The 22,105-nt window shown below is 31.7% G+C and overlaps 2 protein-coding genes across 5 annotated transcripts; one reads left to right on the plus strand and one right to left on the minus strand.

The window, feature by feature from the left end:
* LOC109334466 (sucrose nonfermenting 4-like protein) lies at positions 773-12,917 on the minus strand. Of its 4 annotated transcripts, none has more exons than XM_019570266.1 (14): positions 12,759-12,912; positions 12,287-12,539; positions 12,025-12,112; positions 11,246-11,425; positions 9,668-9,787; positions 9,500-9,559; positions 9,091-9,180; positions 7,997-8,131; positions 4,552-4,696; positions 4,307-4,480; positions 3,941-4,004; positions 3,715-3,784; positions 1,808-1,922; positions 773-1,061 (listed from the first exon to the last, which is right to left on the minus strand). In XM_019570266.1, exons 2-14 carry the CDS (start codon positions 12,409-12,411, stop codon positions 970-972), a joined length of 1,458 nt encoding a protein of 485 aa, XP_019425811.1. In that variant the 5' UTR covers positions 12,412-12,539; positions 12,759-12,912; the 3' UTR covers positions 773-969. The 4 variants fall into 4 exon arrangements, 3 of the variants coding, with proteins under 3 accessions (XP_019425811.1, XP_019425810.1, XP_019425812.1); XM_019570265.1 differs by having other exon boundaries at positions 12,287-12,662; XM_019570267.1 differs by having other exon boundaries at positions 9,668-9,784; positions 12,287-12,911.
* On the plus strand, positions 20,281-21,681 carry LOC109333970. The gene has a single exon (XM_019569547.1). It carries the CDS (start codon positions 20,281-20,283, stop codon positions 21,679-21,681), a length of 1,401 nt encoding a protein of 466 aa, XP_019425092.1.

Raw genomic sequence — 22,105 nt, forward strand, 5'->3', positions numbered from 1 at the left:
ATCATGACTTGTTGTAATGTTTCCTTGTCCCTTCATGCTCATATCCTTATGCTAGGTTATCCTAAGCCTTGGACATTAGATACATACTTTGTATTAAATATTAACATTGTTTAGAAAATAAAACTTATATTCTACATTGTTGCCCTTTTGTTCAAGTTTTATTAGATCTTGACGATATGTCTTGAACATAAATTTATATATTGAAAAATCAATTTTCCCTTCTCGTTTTCTTGACAAAAATCGTAAGCACCACCTAGGCTAGGTGATTAAGTATGTTCCTGCATCTTGATCTTGTGAAAGAAAGTTCATTTCACCATTTGCTTGGTGAAACCATGGCCAAGTAAAGACGACATGATAAACTTATTTTGATTTTTTAAAACCTAGATTTTGAAGTATGATAAGTGCTTATGCTTTGTGGATTTATTAAAAAGGGCAACATTTTAATAAGGATTACTATGAATAAATATAAACAACAGTATTTCAACTTTTTCTTCCAAACTTAATATCTTAAATGTATATTTTTTTTGTATGACTAAGAGTATCTCTTCACCTTTTGGGTAAGGAACTAATCTATTTCGGGATGCATAATTGTACAGTATCTCTCCCAACAAGTGTTGCACCCAGAAATCAAACTATTGACTTTTTGGTCATCTTATAAATCTAGTGGGGCCTTACACCACCATATTTAAAATAACATATAATATGAATGGGGAGAGAGATGAATAAATTTTGGGGCAATAAAATACTGTGTAAATTTACAGGCCTCTTTCTGTAGCCTAAAATCATAAAACAAGGCAATGAAATGAAGAAGCCAATCCAATTGCATTACAATGAAATGAGATCAAATCACCATATAGAAAGCAATGAAATCTCTGAACAAATCATGGTTCCCTAAATGCATGATGGTCTGTCATAACCACTACACAATTACACATACTATTTTTAACTTCTTCAATCACTAAATCCAAACTAACCAAGGAAGAACTTGAATATGTCACCCAATGAAACAATGCCTTCTACACGCTTGCTCCCAGCTTCTACAATCACGAGCCGCCGGACACCTAAATCAAGGATTAGGGTAAAATATTTTCAGTACAACAATCTTCATAATGGAAGCAAAGTAGATCAGGAAAAAGTACAAAAATAACAACAATCGTTGCAATAAATTGAATATCGCAGTCTAAATTTAGAGACAACTTGTCCGTGAGTCCAAGTTTATAATGATAAACCCTCTTGTATCCAAACATAATGATATTACTGAAAATAGAGGAGAAAACAGCTTACATTACGATTTTCGGTATGACCGGAAATCCGTAGTAAAGTTTTGTAGGTGAAAATTTACTATTTTTTTTATTTTCTTAAGCCATCAAAACACATAAAAATCCATTGGCTGACTTCACATGCTACATCACATCGTCAAATATGGGAACCACAAACAACATAACTTTAGCATATATCATAACATGGGAGTAAAATAATTCTTCACCATCCACATTCATTGACAGATTAAAGGTAGAAGTCTACGAAGGCATTTTAATTTAAAAGGGAATGAAGTATCTCCTAGTACAAGGAGATAAGTTATCTCCTCTTGCCAGTGAAATCATGACATGTGTCATGTTTTATCATTTTCTATAAAAATATTTTTAAAAATAAACAATAGCACACATGTCACGTTTTTACTGGCTAGAGGAGATAAATTATCTCCTATATGAGGAGATACATTATTCTCTTTTTAAAATCAATATTGGAAGAGAAAACAAATGAACATTCACAAGAACTGAAGGCTAACTCAGGAAAACAAGCACACCTGGATTTGCCAATCGTTCCATCACTTTATGCAAAGAATCAGACCGCAAACACATCTGGCATCGTTGACTTCTAAGCTCATAGGGACTATATGCCTCTTGACCCAACTGCAAAGCCTGCACAATAAAACATGCAAGTGATACTAAGATCTTGAGAAGAAAATCAAACATAAACCTCCTTAATCAATAACACGAAAAAGGCCTCAATATAAATATACGAAGTATGCAATTTCAGTGTGGACTACAGGCTAGGAGCAGCATATAATGAGTTATGACAAATTTTATCTTGGATTATAATAAATTATGAATGGGACAAACGAACCATTAATCCATATATAATCTGTTACAAAGATTTAAAAAGTTCAATACATCCATGAATCATCTAAAATGAATCTCTTATCCATCCTAAAATGATATTTTCTTTTAAGTTTTTTATATTAATCTTCTGATTCTTCCGTAAAAAACAAAAAATTTCCAGCTCCACCTGTATCCAAATATTTTTCTCCAAAAACCTAGTAGACACATATAAACTCCAAAAACCCACTTAAGCAAATAATCTAAGTATCTAACACCTAGTGTGCACATATATACCAAGGTGCTAAACACCTCAACCACACATGTTCCTATAGGAAACATTGAGAAAACCTGACTTTACACAACCCTACACATTGATTAAATAACAGCTTCATTCAGCTGGGCTGCGATTGGTGGTATCAGCTATGGTGTCATTTGAATTGGAATCACCAAAAGAATGGCTTGGGTAAGCTACGCGGTTTTCTCCGCATAAGCATCGAGTTGTACTGTAATAGAGTGTGAGTACTTGGGTTCAAACCCTGACAGATGTACTATTATAAAGCTTTGTCAACGAACATGATTTATGATAAAGCATTGTAACATCGTTCAATCCATGCAGTCGACCCTACCTAGTAAGATTAAGGTTTGGTTGTTGTTGTAGTAAGCATTGAGCTTTGTTCCATAGGAATATTACTCTTGCTCAGGGAACAAAAAGGAGGGACAGGCCGGGATGTCAGGTTGATTCCATAGTGAACGGAACAATGAGCAGTGGTAATCGTTTGAGGACATCAGGTACATGAAGTGACAAGAGTTTCTCCATTGGGTCACTGTTTTAGAAGTCCACAACGGTGTTACAAAATACAGAGAAGTGTAGACATCATCGACTTCAGTTAAGGGTTTTCAACTTGGATAATGAATGGTCCTTCAAAAAAATTGGTATTAAAAAATACCCTACCACTCTATAGGTGAGACCAATTTCCTAGGGTATAGTGATATGCCTAAGCTGGGAACCCTCCAGTTAAATTTGGTCCAATCGATTAGCAGTAAATAACCCAGCTAATCCAATTTATTTTTATATATGGCTGGACGTATTTGCATGAGGATGGACTGCATGGGTCATGAATAAATGATTCTTTTTCCAGCCCTGCTACTAGCTGAAATAGACACTAACAGAGATACTACATCTTGAAAGAAAATTTTCTTCCTTTTTCAATAGAATTATTAAACTAAAAATTAAAATCAATAGCAGCTAAAAGAAATACAAAGAATTGCACAAAATACACAAATCTTGAACCTTGTATATTTAAATTGCATATTTCAAATAACAACTGGTGAAAGGTAAACTAACTGGCAAGCTATCCATAGCAACCAATGAAAACAGCAACAAAAACTCCACCGTGGTCATAGAAATATGGCAATCAAAACGGAATCTGAACAGTGGGAAGGAACCAATACGCGTGAGGATACATCCATGAAAGTACAATAGTCCAGTATCCTAGGCACAGGAAAACTGCCTAACCATATGCGGAAAAGATGAAGTGTATTCTTTTAATTTTCAAAACATAAATTGTCAACAGATGTTTATTTCTGCACAAAAATAAGAAACCAAACTTGCCTGTTGAACAGTTATTTCGTCAAGATTAATATGTGTATATGCTCTGTCCTTCGCCAAAGCTGTTATATCACTATCAATAAAGAGGGGAGGAAAAGTGAGAAACTTTTACAAGCCATTCCAAAGAATGAAATGTGAGGACAGTTTTATGCTAAAACCATAATTGACGTTATTGTATCTCAAACAAGGAATCATGACGTAAAATAATAAGGATATAAAAACAACCAACCTCCGACAATATATATCCACCAATGAGTCATTATCGTCAACTATTGGTATTGAACTTACTTGTGCTGCAAAAGAAAAGCCAAAAAAGTATTGTAAGTATAATTATGCTCCTATTCAAACTTCCAAGCAAACATTTCTTTTATATGTTGATGCTTAAATCATAAAATTGAATCACCCCCTAAATTCATGCTCTGTTTGGATGACTAATCACATGCAGAAATCAACATTCTTCTCAAAGTGGGAGAAAGCTCCCTCTACCATCAGCCTAATACCTCAGAAGAATAAGAATATACCAATTTCGTCACTTTTTCTCTGTGTTGCTTTTCTTTTGATACAATATGTTCAAGGTCAGACAAAAAGTTCACACCTTGGACTAATAAATTTAGGGCTGAAGCAAGAGAAGCACTTGGTCTCAGCATTGCCAGAGGCCGCCGATTTGGTTCCCCAATTTTGGGCACCCAAGTGCCCACAGGTATTGCACAAATTGGAAGTTGAAGTATAGGCAATGAACTAGGACAATGCCTAAAATACCTGCAAATGCCTGAAAAAACAAGGTGGTAAGAATCAAGTATACTTAGTGACAGTATACTGAAAGCTATTCTAGAAACTCACATTTCAATATTCCTGAAAGTGAAGCGAGATGTAGTAATTGCGGAAATGAACCATCCTCAGAAGATGAATGGACAATAGGAACAGTTGAAACCTCCTTTTGCAAGATCTTCATGGCAATAGCATTCAGGTTATCATTTGGTCCCGCCTGCATTATAAAAGAAAATATCTCAAGGATGTCATAACTTAACTATTACAGCCATTTCCCTGAACCGGTGGGACATGACCCAAGTCCCATAGTAAGATATGAGACAAGACAAATTTGGGGGGAAATTTCTTACATAATCTTAGCAGCAACTTCATCAATTCCAATATTAAAATAAGTGACCTAACAGCAGTCAGTGCAATAGACTGGCACCTTTAATTAAGCCATTAAATTTTGAGTAAATTACACTCACACTCCCTGAGTTTTAGTAAAATTAAACAAATCACTCCTCCCTTTTCAACTACACAAACCCCCTAAATTATATACATACATTATACTAACTAATCTTGTAGAAGAAATAAATAAGTATAATCTTTTAAACAAAAAAGGATTATAAGTGTAATCAAGTTAAACAAAATATAATATATTGTGGAAACAAGCCCGGATAGGATACGAATCGATACGTCTTCAATATTTTTGGCACATTACAATATAGTATAAGAGTGATTTAAACAATATCTCCTTATAAGTATTGATGCATTTTGTAACGAACCAAAAAACTTGAAGAAGCATTGACTCTTATACTATTTGGACGTGTCTCGACAATATACCATATTTGTTTAGCTTAATAACACTCATCACCTCTTTTTTTGTTTAAAATATCACACTTATTTCTCATCCAGTGGTAATTACAAATGTCAGTGTAATTTACTCTTAAATTTTTAAAACCAATTAATATTTCATCATTGACAAGACATTTATAGTTACACAAGCAGTAAAAGTTTATATGTTATACATTAAAGATCATTTGCCTTTCAACTTTGGATACAACAATCAAGTCTTAATCCTACAAGGTAAGGTCGGCAAATGGATCAAACGATGTCATAATGTTCTATCATAAAGTATGTTCATTGACAAAGCATTTATCTCTAAATCTTTCTTAATTGTTTCGCCTATGGTTTTTCTTGGTCTCATTTTTCCTCTAGGAATGGGACTAGCCTCTATTTGATCTACTCTCCTTATGGGGCTTCTACCAGTCTCCTCCAACATGTTCAAACAACATAAGACACAATTCTACTATCTTTTCTACAATAGAAGCTATTCCAACTTTCTCTCTAACTCATTTATTTCTAATCCTATTTGTATAGTATGTCCACTCATCCAACACAACATTCTCATCTCTACTATATGATGTTTATTCCCTTATTGACATTTTACGGCCCAAAACATTCAGTCCCATATTACAGTACAGGTCTTAAAGTCGTGCGGTAAAACTTTTCTTTAACTTTGGTGATGTCCTTTTATCATATATGACACCCGAGATACTCATTTTCATTTCTAGAATTTTTCGAGTATTAAAATACCACTCATAAGCCTCATAATTCATATATTTCTCTTCACCATGAAATTACAGTGCATCGAAATGGGATGGATATAAAATAGCAATTCTTGAAAATTTGAAGGTTTTTTTTTGTTGAATATTTGATGGGTTGAAGTCTTAATATGTTGCTGATATACTCTGTGTAGTTAGTATTGTGAATCGTGCATGAATCGTTAGGCTTATTTTGAATCTGAATCATATGGTGAATCATAAGATTCATGATCAATAATTAGAGATACTAAAATAATTCATAAGTCATAACACTTATAACAACAAAAATATCATATGAAATAACATAAATTCAAGATATAAGGTCGGAGACCATGTTATTTCTACTGGATTCTTTTTTTATTGACTATTTTGGAGAAGAAATAATGGGGAAGATAGAGAATAAATGAAAAAGTGAAGCAGGGCAGTGGAGGAAAGAAAAGCACACAATTAATTAAAATGAAAAACTAAAAAAGTGATAAGTTAGGTTTGGGCTCTAAAATGGTAAAATGGCCCATCAGATCACAGGGTTTAAAAAACGGAAACACGAGCCTTTGTAGATGCGGGTCTCTTTCTACCCATAAACAAATGTGCAACCCATTAATATTAGGGTTTTTTAGAAACGGGTCGCGATCAACCTGCAAATTCAGCGGCCTCCAGCAACTTCTCTGAATTGCAGGATTCATGATTCCTGTCGTGATTCCGAAGATTCGCTCTGATTCAAGCGATTCCAGTCACGATTCAAGTGCCAAAACAATTCCCCCTGCGATCTGCATCGTAGGCCATGGAAACCACATCGTATCATGGTTCGAGTCGCACGACTCGTGCGACACTAACTACATTGAATATATTCATCATCAAGATCATGGCATCATCTAAACTTGTTCTAAAATTTAGAGAACATGGACTCCTTCCATTTGCATATGCCATGTGTTTCCTAATAGCTTTGAAAATTTACCAAAATAAATTTAGTTGAAAGTTCATAGTAATCTGAAAAACAAATAAAAGACACTCATTTTCCTTGAGTGCATCGACATGTGCATTACCACTAGTGTATTGACACACGAGATCTATGATATCCTGCATAAGCTTCAAGATGGTCTTTTTAAGCATGTTGCAGACACAACTTAATATTGATAAGAAAATGATGGCCCGGTGCATGAGGCTCCTACCTAGTTGAGTCTGGGGAAGTAGATGTAGGTAACCTTACCCTCACAAGCGAAGTTGTTTCCAGGATTTGAACCCATAACCTCTATGTCATAAGGCAAGCAACCTTACCATTGCGCAGAGACTCCGAGAGATCGAATATTGAAAAAAATTCATATAAAGGTGTCGCTCAAGCTTAAGGAAACACTTTACCTTGCAACTATAAGACCCGCAACATTATATGAGACTTAATGTTGGACCCTAAAATATCAATGGGAGAATAAATTCAGTGTAATGGATATGAGAATGTTATGTTGAATCGGTGGACACACTAGACAAGATAGGGTTAAAATGAAAGCATTATGGAGACAATTGGAGTAGCTCATATTGTAGAAAAGATAGTAGAATCGCACCTTAGGTAGTTTGGTCATGTATGAAGGAGACCGTTAGAAGCCCCATAAGGAGAGTAAATCAAATGAAGGTTAACCCAATTTGTAGAGGCAAAGGTAGACCAAGAAAAATCATAGGTAAAATAATTATGAAAGATTTATAGATCAATACTTTCTCAATGGACATGACTTATGATAGAGCATTATGATGTCATTTGATCCATGTAGCAAACCCCACCTAGTGGGATCAAGGCCTGGTTGTTGTATAAATTATCTAAAGTTGGTCATTATACATATACATCACACAGAACAAGCATCCTTGTCTACATTGTATGAACCAAAACTAGAAGGCGGTGAAACAATAGCCTATTGACATACTAAATCAATACAAAGACTTACATGGATAAAACCTCTTGAAAACACAGTTCCCCGACCATTATTCTGTCTATTTAGATAAGATTTTCCTTCTTTCCAAGCTGATATGGTATGTGTTTCAAGCTCCTCCTCTGTCAGATTAGACCCATGATTCCCTAGCTGAGAATAGGACAAAAACAAGTATCAACGAGCATTGCAAAAAAATATGAACACAGACAAACTTTACTGGTAAACTTGTAAAATATTATAATAGCTAGTGGTGCAAAAAGCTGCAGAGGAATCAAAGCTACATATTCAACTAATCCCCAACATAACTCTTGTGAGTTTAACAGGCACATATTTTTCTCTTAACAAAAAATACAGAAATATAAAATTAAAGTTGACTCCATCCATGTTAACGTTAAGTAACTTATCCAAGTTCATCTATCCCTTAGGATCTTCCTAACAGAAGACCTCAAACTCAAAGACACTTCTTACAAAACGATTCATATTTCATTGCATCCATAATCAAAAGCAAAATAACTTGAGATAAAAAAAATGTCACAGCAATATGTCAGCTGTCTATGCAAACAACATGCAGAATCAACTGATTGCTTATTATTTCGACATATATATATATATATATATATGAAAGTGGTTATTTTTTTAATCACTGCCAATTGTTCAAAGTCCATTAAGAAGATTCATCTGTCTATATCGTTAGTAGTTTGGTCCTGCCGACCATTGAGGGAGCTCATCCACTGTCAAAGCTGAAGATACATGTCAAGCAATAGTTGATTATAGCAGACACAAGTTCATGCACACAAGTAAACTGCTTGGTTAGAAAGAATTGGGGAGCAACTTACCAACCTTTCAAGAATTATAAACACTATAATCATGTAATAAATATTTATTTTTAGTTTTCATACTCAATTTTCTTTTTTCCCTTTCCTCTTGTTGCCAGATACTATAACTTGTCATACATCTTGTATACATGGTATATTAGCCTTTCTAAATTACTTGACGTGCAATAAGCAATCATTAGAAAAACTTCGCATTCAACATTCTTGCCAATACAAAGAGAATGACCTTAAACTCGGCATGCTTCTATTAAAATTAAAATAAAATCTAAAACATACCTCTCTTAAAATTAAAATAAAATCTGAAGCACTAAGAACACCAACAAATTTCCCCTTGCCAAAATCCCAAAGTGGAGCCACGTAAATTCCCTGTAAATCATCAAAACCAGAGGAGCCATATATGTAAACTTCTAAGGAGCAATAAATGAAGACAGCATAACACTAAGAGAAAACTATATCATCTGGTGAAAGGAAGAAAAGGTTTAAATCAGTGCCAAAGCAGAGCTTCTCAAACAAATTGTTAAATTTTAAAGAAGAATGCAAAAAGCATACAAGTTATTTCTCACATATTAATCAAGGTGAAGGCAAGTAAAGTCACATAGCAGTAATGAGATATATTTTAGCAAAATTACTCAATATATACAAAAGGGCATCTGCAAATTTTGGTCAGAGAAAATCAAAGAGATACCTGCTCATGCAGTATATGAAATGCCTGCTTCACAGGCAGTTCAATATCCAAGGCAACAACCTGTGACCAAGTATGACTAAATAAGTAATTTTGTCTTTCGGGTTACAAGTTTGACGACAGAAAATTGTAAAGTCTGAAATAAAGAGTCAATGGTAAAAACTTCCAAACCTTGCCTGACTCGGGAAGCAATTCATAAGCTGTGTGCATAGACAGAAATGCAGAAATACACTGCCGGGAGATCTGTACATCAGCATCTGATATTCTTGTACTATCTGGCAAGCGGACCTGCTTTATAAGTGAATAACATATTATACTACATATCTGAACAATTAAATTTGAGATGCTAAATACAATTTTAAACATAAGTGCAAATAAGATTCTAAGATGCCATGGAGCAAAAATGTGCTAGAAGACATTACAAGTTGCCAGGGGTAATGACAAATAGGACAATTAGAAAGATTATATCTAATTTGGTTTGAATAGAAGACCCGAAAAGTTATATATGTCAGAATTGCTACATTCAAAGGCTTTAACAAATAACATGTTCTAAAATGAGTTACAAAACTTAATCCAGACATATTATTCATTCAAAAACATGGTAGTCAATCTTGGGCAGCAGCGTGGAATGACCAAACTCAAAAACATCATAACAGTAGAGCATAATCAGCATATTGCAGAGCAGCCAATATACCAAAGATAGGGAATACAATATAAATAATTTCTAATGTACACTTGATATATTCACAAAACTCAAACTATCAAAAGTACTAAAACGTAAGACATTTCAACATTAATACTTAGAAGTCAGAATGTAAATGGTACACAATCATCATAGCTTAAAGACACATTAAGCCTCTATTTTACCATAACAAATTATCATTTTATAAAAGATGTCTTGAATATGTTAAAGATATATTGCATTAGTTAACGATGGTCATGTTACCTAGGGCTGTTACCTAGGGCTGGAAATGAGCCGAACCGAGTCGAACCAGAGCTCAGCTCGGTTCAGCTTGATAAGGATTGGTTCGACTCAAAACTCGACTCGAGTTCGATACGAGTTATTTTTTTAGCTCGAGTTCGATTCGGTTAAAGTTCACGAATTGTTTGACTCAGTTCAAATTGGTTCATTTGGGCAACTCAAATAATTATTTCATTTTTAAAAAAAATACTATAAAAGGTTTTACATATATAAATATAATAACAATAAATATAAAAAATAATGTATGAATCATAATAAGCATAAAATATAGTTTATATACATGTATATATATTTATAAATATATATACTTAAATTTATAAATATGTAAATAAATATATAAATATATACATAAATATATATATATATTGAGTCAAATCATGAACCTAACGAGTAGAACTGTATCTAACTCCAATTCGGTCCGTTTATTTGACGAGCTCAAATTCGACTCATTTGATTCATGAACCAAGTTTATCGAGCTAAATAACGAATCGAGTTTCGAACGAATACCGAGTTGGTTCGGATCATTGCCAACCCTACGAGTGTTACCTCTCCTCAATGGTTTGAATGTCAAAACAGAGTTTGGAGTGTAAAGACACAGTGATCACAAATGCCCAAAAGAAAAGAAGATAGTGATAACACAACTATTTGGCCTATTGACTAAGACATCTGTTTAAAAGTACAACATAGCCATAAACCAGTATACAAAGAGAAGCCATGTTTCTAGGTGCTAACAACAACCAAACAATCCAGGTATGACTAACTCTTACCATTCGGCGAAAAGCCTCATTATCAACATCCATGTTATTTCCAGAAGGAATCTCTCGAGTTAAAACAGGTATGTAGTTAGGATCCGTAGCCAAAAGGACAGTGTTGACTATCCCATATTCTCCAGATACATAAGGTTGATGCTCATCATGCCGCCATTCTCCATCAACATAAAACTTGTACTGCATTCAAATAACTACATAATAAGTATCCATCCAGCCAGAACAAAGGCCAAACATTCTCTCAAAATAGAATGCTTTGAATTCCTCCACTAGTACCTATGATAATCAGATACTTGAAATCTCAAACATGCAGTGTATAAATATTACTACTTAAACACAAATAACAATCATAATTAAAACAAAATATTTATTAAAAATCTAAAAGGTAATTATGAAACAGAAGAAATAAATTCTAAACCTATGTAAATAAGCTCAAGAACCATTATCCCATTACACTTCCATATCATCCAGACTTTAAATAAAATAATGAATTTTATACCTTTTTTCCCTCCTATTTCGCATTAATATTAGAGCTCGATCAAGTCTCATGTGCCAAAGGAATGCTTTGCTACACAAACATTTTTCTCAAAGATTACAATAAAAAAATTCTAGTACAACAAAACCAGACAGCCACATATATGATTTAGAAAGACTGAAAGTTCTACTCAATCATCACATAATCCCATGTTAAAACAAAATCCCAGTCCTATTCTTCGGCGAGACAGCAAAAGCAAAATGCATGCACAATTGCACATAGAATTCTAGTAACATAAACTGACCTGATGGTAACCAGGAGACACGCTATAAACAACTTGAAATACACTGGGGCAACCTTCAACTGGCGACATCGGTAGAAGCTCAGACCACCTTTCAGACAAAATTTACATTAAAAATAAAAACCAACAGCAATAGCAAAAACAGATATATGAAAGGTCACATGAACCCCACGAAAAGTCGAAAACCGATAACAAAATATACTTAAACTAGAGCATTTTCACTAAAATGAGTAACAAAGATTAGGATGCAAATATCAACACACACCGTGTGAAAGAACCACTGAGAAACACACTCCTTCCTCCATATGGCCACACAAACCGCATAGGAATTAGCACTGTCCCTGAAACACCACCCACATCCCTTGCAGAATCCATGCTTTGACTGAACATTTCACCTCCAATTTTAGAGTGTTATACTTATAATACCAACTTTTTAATCACCACACTTCATCACAGCATGTTAGCTTCTTCAGCTCACAGATCTCAAATTTGAGCTAATGCAGCATCAATTTAAGGAACTAACGAAGCCAAAAAAGAAAATTTGCACCCCAAATCAAAATAAACTATGATAATAGAAAAAGATCAGATTTTTTATGCTTTAAATGACCCAAAAATAGAAAACAGAAACTACCCATTTTTCACTGCAAGAGAATCAAAGAAAAAAAAGAACCGGGTAAGAAAATTAAGACTCCCAATTAAATTTACATGAAACAAAACCCTAAACCGAAAAAACCTACCAAATCTAACATCGAAGAGCCACGAATTTTGAAAATTATCTGGGAAAAGCGAGGCACAGAAAGTCTCAACGGGTAACAAAGAAAAATCGAAAAACTATTCAAACATGAGAGTAATCTGGTTGAGAGATTTATCCCAGAAGAGAAAAACAAAACGAAACGAAAAAATTAAAAATTAAAAAAAAATTGAATAGGGTCAATGAATTATTAATATTATTATGAAGGTGCTAAATTGCTAATTGGTAAAGCAAACAATTATGACTCGGATTGTAAAAATGGCATGAGTAAAGAAGGGGGAAATGGGTCTTAAGGGCTATGAGCTAAGACCCCTAACACGGGTGATGGATCTTTGATACAAAGTTTAGCAGACAACAATATTTAATTATAATTTATATTTAAAATTAATTAACAAAAATATAAAAAAGCATACATGATTGGTTTATAGTTAAAAATTTAGCTATTTCTTTTTCTGTCCATAATAAATTGATCTTCTATTTTACTACGAAATTTTGTTTGTTTGTCTTCATTGCTGAAAATAGTGTCTATGTAGTAGTTAAACCACAATAGCTGAGATAAGTTCAATAACTTAATAAGACAAGATATGACTAACGACATATGGTTAAGATTTTTTTAAACTTGAATGACTAACGACACCAAGAATAAAATTTTGAAATCGACATTTCAAACTAATCTTCTTTTCTTATTGAAATTCAGAGGATAGAGTTTTTGTATAAAGATACATGTATTATCAATATTAAATGACTTATAAACATCCTTAGAGTATATATTATCAATACATACATCATTTGTTTCATCAAGTGTAAAATTATTACGAACTCGAATAAAGTCATATTACTATAAGCAATATCTCCCTGTGTAAAAGAACTTTCATTATGTATAATTTTTTAGAAGGATTATAGAAGTTGCAGTGTATTTATTTATCAAACTACAAATTAATGATACATGTGAGTTTCAAATAGTATTTTCATAAAGACATTATTCGAAGGTAAAAAGTATGTACATATATTATTCTAAAAAATATATCACTCTATGTATCACTTTTTATAATTTAAAAGTTTAATAATTAAATATATTTTTTTTGGTCAAACACAGTAGATAACATATGAAATGACACATTTTTGGGACAACAGATGAATTTTATTAAATAAAAAGTGTTATAATAATTTTTTAAAATAACCCCACCTGTCCCTTCATAGGTTTGCCACTGCCTAACATAATTTGGTTTGACCATGATCGAGTATGAATATAGTCACGTTTCACTTAGTTTAAGTTTGGGTTTAAAAATTAAATTAGGTCAATATTTGAGATTGGGTAAGAGACAAGCATGACCAGATTTGTCACATTATCAATCAATTATATGTTTATATGTGTGATTGTAAATTGTGTACAGAGTAATAACATTTCTTTGGTCGAAAGTATCATTACTTTTTTAAATTTTTCAATATATATATGATTAATGATATATTTCATTTGTCAAAATACATATCTATAATAATAAGTTGAGTTCAAAAAAATAATCTGACCAACATTCAATATCGAATAAAGGACAAGCCTTACCTAGCCCAACTCGACTCAAGATCACCCCAAAATATATTATGTAGGGTCTTTTCTTTTATTCATATTCTAAACTTAGCTTCCAAAAAACACAAGCACAACTATGATTAGGTGTGAGCAGGACATGACCATACCGCTCACTCTATATGACTCGATGATAATCAGAACCAAATAGGATCGAGTCACATTGGGTCTAGGATTGGGTCCGGTTTCAAAAATTAGTCTTAGACAATATTTAGAGTCGAGTATGGGATAAACATGACTCATCCCGATTCGTCTCATGTTCACTCATTTATCATCTTCGTACATGTTTATATTCAATTGCGTGTAGAGTAATGACATCTTTGTGATTGTTGATTCTCTAATTTTTTTCATCTCGGTCTATGGCTTGATCCGAGTATAGAAGAATGACCCTACCAACATTTAGGGTCGGGTAAGGGACAAACCTTAATGGACTCAGCCTTCCTGACTCAATCTGATCCATGTTCACCCCTACCTATGATTCAGTCACTAGTATGCATAAGGTTTATTTTGCTACATTATTAGTATCAATAATAAGTCATAATGTAATGCCCTCCTAAATCCTAATAAATACTAAAAGGTTACGAGATCGATTTCTAGAAGTGGTGTGAGGTATAGTCACATATCTTAAAAAGATTAGTTTCTTATCTTAAGATAAGATGATACCCTTAATAGTATCAAAAAAATATTTAGCTTAAAATTGAATTTTTGGTGAATGTATTTTGTATTTTAGATATTAAATATTAAAATGTAGACGACTAAATATAATCGATAATTAAAATTACTATACTTGAGTAAGGAAGGTAAAAAAGTTGTTTTCCCCTATAATTAATATAAGATTTTGATGCAAATCATTTGAACTTTCCTATTTTTACTTCAAACTTTCTTAGATTAAGTTTGCTATAGCTGAAAGACTATATTATGATTATAAGGTGATTTTGATTATGTTTGGATATGTATGTTGGAAAGTGGGTTTAAGCTAGTCATCTTTATTTAGATTGTATTAAAATATTTGCTTTTTTTATACTAAACTACGAGAAATAATGGGAAGTTATTTGTTTATATTTACACCTTTTTTATGCTTCTTAAACATTTAAACTTTGTACGCTACTTTTTAATGTTTATCATCCATCATTTTTCTATTATAAAATATTGAATAAAATTTACATTCGAATTTGCATGACAAGGGAAAACATGTCAAAATGCAACAAAAAAAAATAGATCTGACAGGAAATTTAAAATTAACCACAAAAATAAAGGAATTTAAAACATTAAATGATTTTAGTTTATCTATTAACAATATAATAAAAAAAACTCTCTCATGCCACATGTCCCTTTCTCCTTTCTCATGCCACATGTCACTTTCTCCTTCCCTCATGTCACATGTCACCTCCTACTCACATATTTTTCTTCCTACTTTTTATATATTATATATTTTATATGCTAATAATAATTTAATATCATGTCGCTACCTCACTAAAATTGAGTGTTTACAACATCTATGTTTTGTTATGTTAAAAAGTAATAGTCATTGAACATTAGACGAAATTGAAATCATTTTTTACATTCAAATTATTTCTTTACATTAATCTATTTATATAATTTAATGTTTACTATTAATCTAAGAATAATTGTACTTTTTCACCTCATCAAAGTTTTTTGACATTTTTCGTACTGAATTTTAATATTACAGTTCAGATTCTTTGAATTTTAATTTTTCTCTATTAACAACATAATAAATAAAAACTCTCTTATGCCACATGTCAATTTCTCCTTACATTTTTTCCTTTATGTCACATGTCACATTCTCCTCACACTTTTTCCTTCCTACTTTTTATATATTTTATATGTTAATAATAATTTAATACTAATTGGAGAAAATTCAAATTAAAAATTATCAATTTATTTTTCTTATGTGCTTAAACATGCAAATAGACAAGTAAGAAGTATATTCTTAATAATATGAATATATGAGTAATATGTGCGTTTTAACTATGCGAATACATGGGTAACATGTGATTTCTTAGTAATGCGAATGTACGGGTAACATGTGTGTTTTTAGCCATGCGAATGCACAGGTCACATGTATTTAATTACTATCATTATATTATTTAATTAAAAGATAACAATGGTATATATATTCATGAAAAATATATGTATTTTAATTAGTAATATAACAAATCAATTATTAGACTCTTTTTATTATTTTGATTAAATTTATCAGAAAAAATATCTGTCATATCCTAACTTAGTGTGTTTTTAATTTATGAGTTATTTTCATACAATGATTATTAGCTAAAACATAATCAAATAAATAACATTTAATTATACAATATTTGAATGCTAAAAATATATTCAAATATTTATACACAATGAACATTAATCTAAAATAAAACATAAGCATTTAAGAGATATGCTTAAAAATATTTATGACTTTATATGATACTTATAAACGTAATCACAAAAAGTATGATGCAAAAATAACTCCTTATATTTATAATTTTATATAGAGAATATAGAGGTGAGATATTATCCAATACAATTTGAATTTTATTTATTGAGTTATTTAAGAATCAAATATTTTCTATAATCACACTTTCAACAAATAAATGCTTATACAAACGCATTTATAATTGTTAATATTCTACATATACACTCAAAAATCAATGTTAATATTGCACCTATATGAATGAGAAATATAATGTTTCATTACATGATTTATTGATATTATAAAATATATGTATATTATATTTGCATTATGCATAAACAAAGAAGCGACCCGTGCAAGTGCACGGGTACACCGCTAGTTAAATTTATATAGAAAAGGAGTGTATCAAGTGAGAACAATTCACACAAAAATTATATAAAAAATAAAATTGAGATATACAACAAAACCTGAATGATTAAGATTAAAAATTAATCAATAATCACTTAAATTCATGTTGAAGTATCTTTTAATTTTAAGAGTTTAAATAAAATTTAATGTTTCATATTAATTGTTCACATTATTTAATAACAAAATATTTTCAATTGAGCCAGTTCTCATATGTATATATAATTATATGTTAGTAATACACACTTTCGTTCCTAATATTTGTAAGCCTAAGCCCAATGTGAGAAAAAATGTTAGGCTCTACTTTGTGAAATTTGTATGTCAAAGTTTGAACAAAATTAAGGATTCAAAAATTGCAATGGCAAAATGAAAATATGTAATCATTATATATCAAAGGATTTTAATTATATAATATGTTGTTATAAATTTGAAATAAAAGAGATCTTATACAAATAGTGATAATGTATATTTTCTTGTTGTAATCAATTATTGCTACTTATTACTTGAGGCGGATTTATTTTTTTGAGTCACATTCTTATTCTTATTGAGCATAAACAGTCTTATAATTTTCTCACTATGTTATACCTTATTTCAATTAATTTTTTATATATACAATTAAAAAGATTTATATAAAGATAAAATTAATTGTATATGTAAAAAATATTTTGAGCCCGAGAGTACAAAATATAACTATAAATAACAATTTAGACATTTTGAAATATGGGAAATAAAAAAGCACATGGGAAAGGTCTTCACTCATATGTTAGTGTAAATGGAGAGATTAGTTAGTGCATGTTTGGTATGGATTAAAATTTGGAGTTTTTGCTTGTTTTTTAAAAATAAGCTTAAAATGTAAATTATGTGTGTTTGACAATTAAATGAGATTATAAAGTTAATTGTTTTGAAAAAAATAAGCCAAAAATATAAGCTCCAAAATTATGGGTTAGCTTTTTTTCTTCAATTTTTCCATTTCACATTTTACCTCATCATAATTTTACATCTTTCCTCATTTTTACTATTCTACAAACTTCATAACTCTTCATATCATCACCACCAAACTTCATAATTCTCCCTAACTTTCAATTATGGACAATATTATTATAACTTTGGTATAAAACTTGACGCTTGTGTATTATTTATTTTATAAATTGTGTAATTCAAGTTTAACAACTTCTATTTATTTATTTATGTGTCATGTTGCTTTTAATATTGATATTCTTTTTTATATAATATTATATTATATTTTAATATTTTTTTAGCCTTTGTTATGCAATATTAAAAAAAATTATAATAAAAATATATATGATGGTAAATATTAAAAAATGTATATTTAAAAAATAGTGTAAAAAACAACCAAAATAATCATAACATCAACAAATAACATCGTACTCTTGTCTATAATTTACCATGTAAAAGCAACATTTCTATCTTACCCAAACAAAATAGAATAGTTTATATTTATTCTTCAGCTAAGGTACCTAAACTTAAATACATTATAATCTTAACATAGTTTATAATCTCACAGTTTATAAATTGAAACTAAAAATTTAATCATACTAAACGCATGCTAGTCTTTCATTACCGTAGGACTTCTAAAAAAATAAAACAAAAATAATAAAGAACAATATAAAAGGACCTTGTCAAGATGCAAGCTCAACTTAGTTAGAAATTTTTGGTGTGGTAAGTTTATATCTTCTCATTTCCCCCCAAAGAAGTTGCTCACTCTTTTACCAAAAAAACACACTCATCACAAATCAAGCAGCTACAATGTTGTTTGGATTATAAAACCAATGTGGACGTGTTCATTAGCTGCATATTTACAGCATAAAAAACACACCAAACATGCATCAATTTTTAGACAAATTGGAAGATTGAAATGAGAAGAGTACTTCTAAGTTGAAAAATAATCACCAAAAAAATCTTCCTACCATGGTTAGCTTATGTTTATAAAATAAAAAGCTTTAATTTAAGAAAGTTACCAAACATAATCTAAATTTATGAAACGACTTATATTTCTAAAAATAAGTTGAAATATGGTAAAATAGGCTTTACCAAACATACTTTAGGCAAGAAGTTACTTTCGAGTTATTTTTTTACATAAACTCTTGAATCTTTTATATTTTTTCATAAATGTTTGTTCAAACGTTTTTTTGTCTATGATATGTACTTTTCAACCATAATAAGATACTTCTCTGATATAGCCTGTGTACATTGACGATGCTTTGTAGGGATGAGGTGTGCAATACCCTGGTTTTTCTTTGATAATTTTTTTTAATATATTACCTACAATTTTTAAAGCTTACAATGAGAAGTGGCAAAAAAACTGCACAAATAGAAAATTTTGCTCAAAAAATAAAATGTCACCACAATTCACAAATTAAAAATTACAATCTTGAACAACACACCAAAAAATAGAAGTTTCTGTTACATACACAGAAAAAGTCTTGCCTTTAAATGTTGTCTCATTGCCTTTAAACACTTTTTCACTCTGTAAGTGATTGATTTTTTATATAGCCAATTTGTTTTCCATTTTATTGTTTCTATTGTGCATTTCATTTTTCCATTGTATGTTTAACATAGTTTGCATTTCAATGTTTCTATTCATTGCCTCCAAATGTTGTTTGCTTTTATCTCTTTGTTTGCTTCACTGTAAATTTCATTGATTCTATATATTATTTCATATTACACACTGAATTCGAAAGATGAATTTGCCTTCAAAATTCAAAATGCTATCACACCGCCTCTATTATATAGTTTTATAATTCAGTTAGTTAGTTAGTTGCTCAATGCTATAAAAGGAAAGTTAGTTTGTAAATGAAGAATAACTTTTTCAATGAATTCTCTTCTCACTCACTGCTATATACATCCATTTTTCCTCTGTTTTTCACATATGCATCAATAACACATCTTCTTTTTCCTCTCTATCTACTCTTCTATCTTTGCCATATTTCTTCTTATTTCACTCACACCAAGTGCATCCTCGCGACTTGGTTATCAAACAATTTGGAAGCTATTCACAACAGTGGAATTAAGAGCTTTGTTCTTTTGTTTTCGATTCTTGGATCTGTGGGAGAAAGAACTCATCTGTGCATCTTCATGGCAAGTAACAGTGGCTTCACCATGACATTACCTACATTGGATGGCAAAAACTATGAGAGATGGCACATTCAAATGAAGGTTTTATTTGGCTATCAAGAAGTGCTTGAGATAGTTCAAAATGGATATCAATCAGTGGGAGAGGATGCTACCGAGGCTCAAAGATCCACCTTCAAGGAATGTAAGAAGAGAGATTACAAGGCTTTGTTCATGATCCATCAATGTGTGGATGAATCTAACTTTGAAAATATTTCCGGTGCCAAAACAACAAAAGAGACTTGGGATAATCTTGAGAAATGCTATGATGGTGCAGAGAAGGTAAAGAAAGTTAAGCTCCAAACATTGAGAAGAGAGTATGAACTATTGCAAATGAAAGATGGTGACACAATTTCAGATTACTTCACCAAAATCAGATCATTGACAAATCTGATGAATGGATGTGGTGAAGTAATAAGGGATCAGTTGGTGGTAGAGAAAGTGTTGAGGACCTTAAACCCCAAGTTTGATCATGTGGTTGTTGCCATAGAAGAGTCTAAGGATCTTGAAGTGTTCAAGATTGAAGAATTGAAAAATTCATTAGAAGCTCATGAACAAAGAATCAAAGAAAGGAACTCAAATAGAAACTCTAATCAGGCATTTCAAGCACAGTCCAGTAGGAGGTTCTTTTGCCAAGGAAACTTCCAAAAGAAGGTCAAATGTAGATGGAAGAATGACAAAGGAAGGAACTATGAAGGAGCTAGGCAAGATTCCAACTCCTTCACAGCAAACAAAAGCAATAGACAAGATCAAGTGCTAAGGAGAAATAAGAAGAAGTTTGATAAGAAGAAAGTTCAATGTTTTAATTGCAAGAATCTTAGGAACTTTGCATCTGAGTGTAGATTCAAGGCTGCTCATGGAAGTGGACCAGAAATTGAAGCTAGATTGGCTCAAGGAGAAGAATCTGAGGAAAAACATGTCCTACTCATAGTCACATCTGAAAAGGAGGTCAAGGATGATTGCTGGTATCTTGACATAAGCTGTTTTAATCACATGTCTGGCCACAAGGATTGGTTTGAGAGACTTGATGAGAATGCCAAAAGTATAGTGAAGTTTGAAGACCACAACTCTATCAATACTGAAGGAGTTGGAGACATCTCAATCAAGAGGAAAGATGAGAAAAGTGCTAGCATCAAGAATGTCTTGTATGTTCCAAAGATGAAAAACAAACTGCTTAGCCTTGGTCAACTACTTGAGAAAGGGTATGAAATGACTCTGGAAGACAAGTTATTGAATGTATATGACTGTGATAAGAATCTGATCTTGAGAGTTCCACTATCCAAAAACAGAACTTTCAAGATTGGGATTCAAGTGAACAATCACAAGTGCTTGCTATCCAAGGCAGCTCATGAGAACTGGATTTGACACCAGAGGTATGGCCATTTGAGTTTTAAAAGCCTTGAGCTTCTGAGTAGAAAAGGAATTGTGATTGGATTACCATGAATTAGTAGTCCTAGTAAACTGTGTGATGAGTGTTTGTCAAGTAATCAAACTAGGAACAGTTTTGTGTCACATGTACCAACCAAATCAACAAAGTCACTCGAATTGATCTACTCAGATGTATGTGGACCCTTTGAAGAAAACGGATTGAGAGACAACAAGTATTTTGTCACTTTTATAGAAGACTTCACAAGGAAGACTTGGGTTTATCTGATCAAGAGAAAGAGTGAGGTATTCACTATCTTTATCAACTTTCAAGCTCATGTAGAAAGACAGAGTGGACAAAAATTGATGACTCTAAGAACTGATGGAGGAGGAGAATACATGTCAAGTGAATTGAGAGAGTTCT

This window comes from Lupinus angustifolius, chromosome LG19 (assembly GCF_001865875.1).
Source record: "Lupinus angustifolius cultivar Tanjil chromosome LG19, LupAngTanjil_v1.0, whole genome shotgun sequence".
Classification (NCBI taxonomy): Eukaryota; Viridiplantae; Streptophyta; class Magnoliopsida; order Fabales; family Fabaceae; genus Lupinus; species Lupinus angustifolius.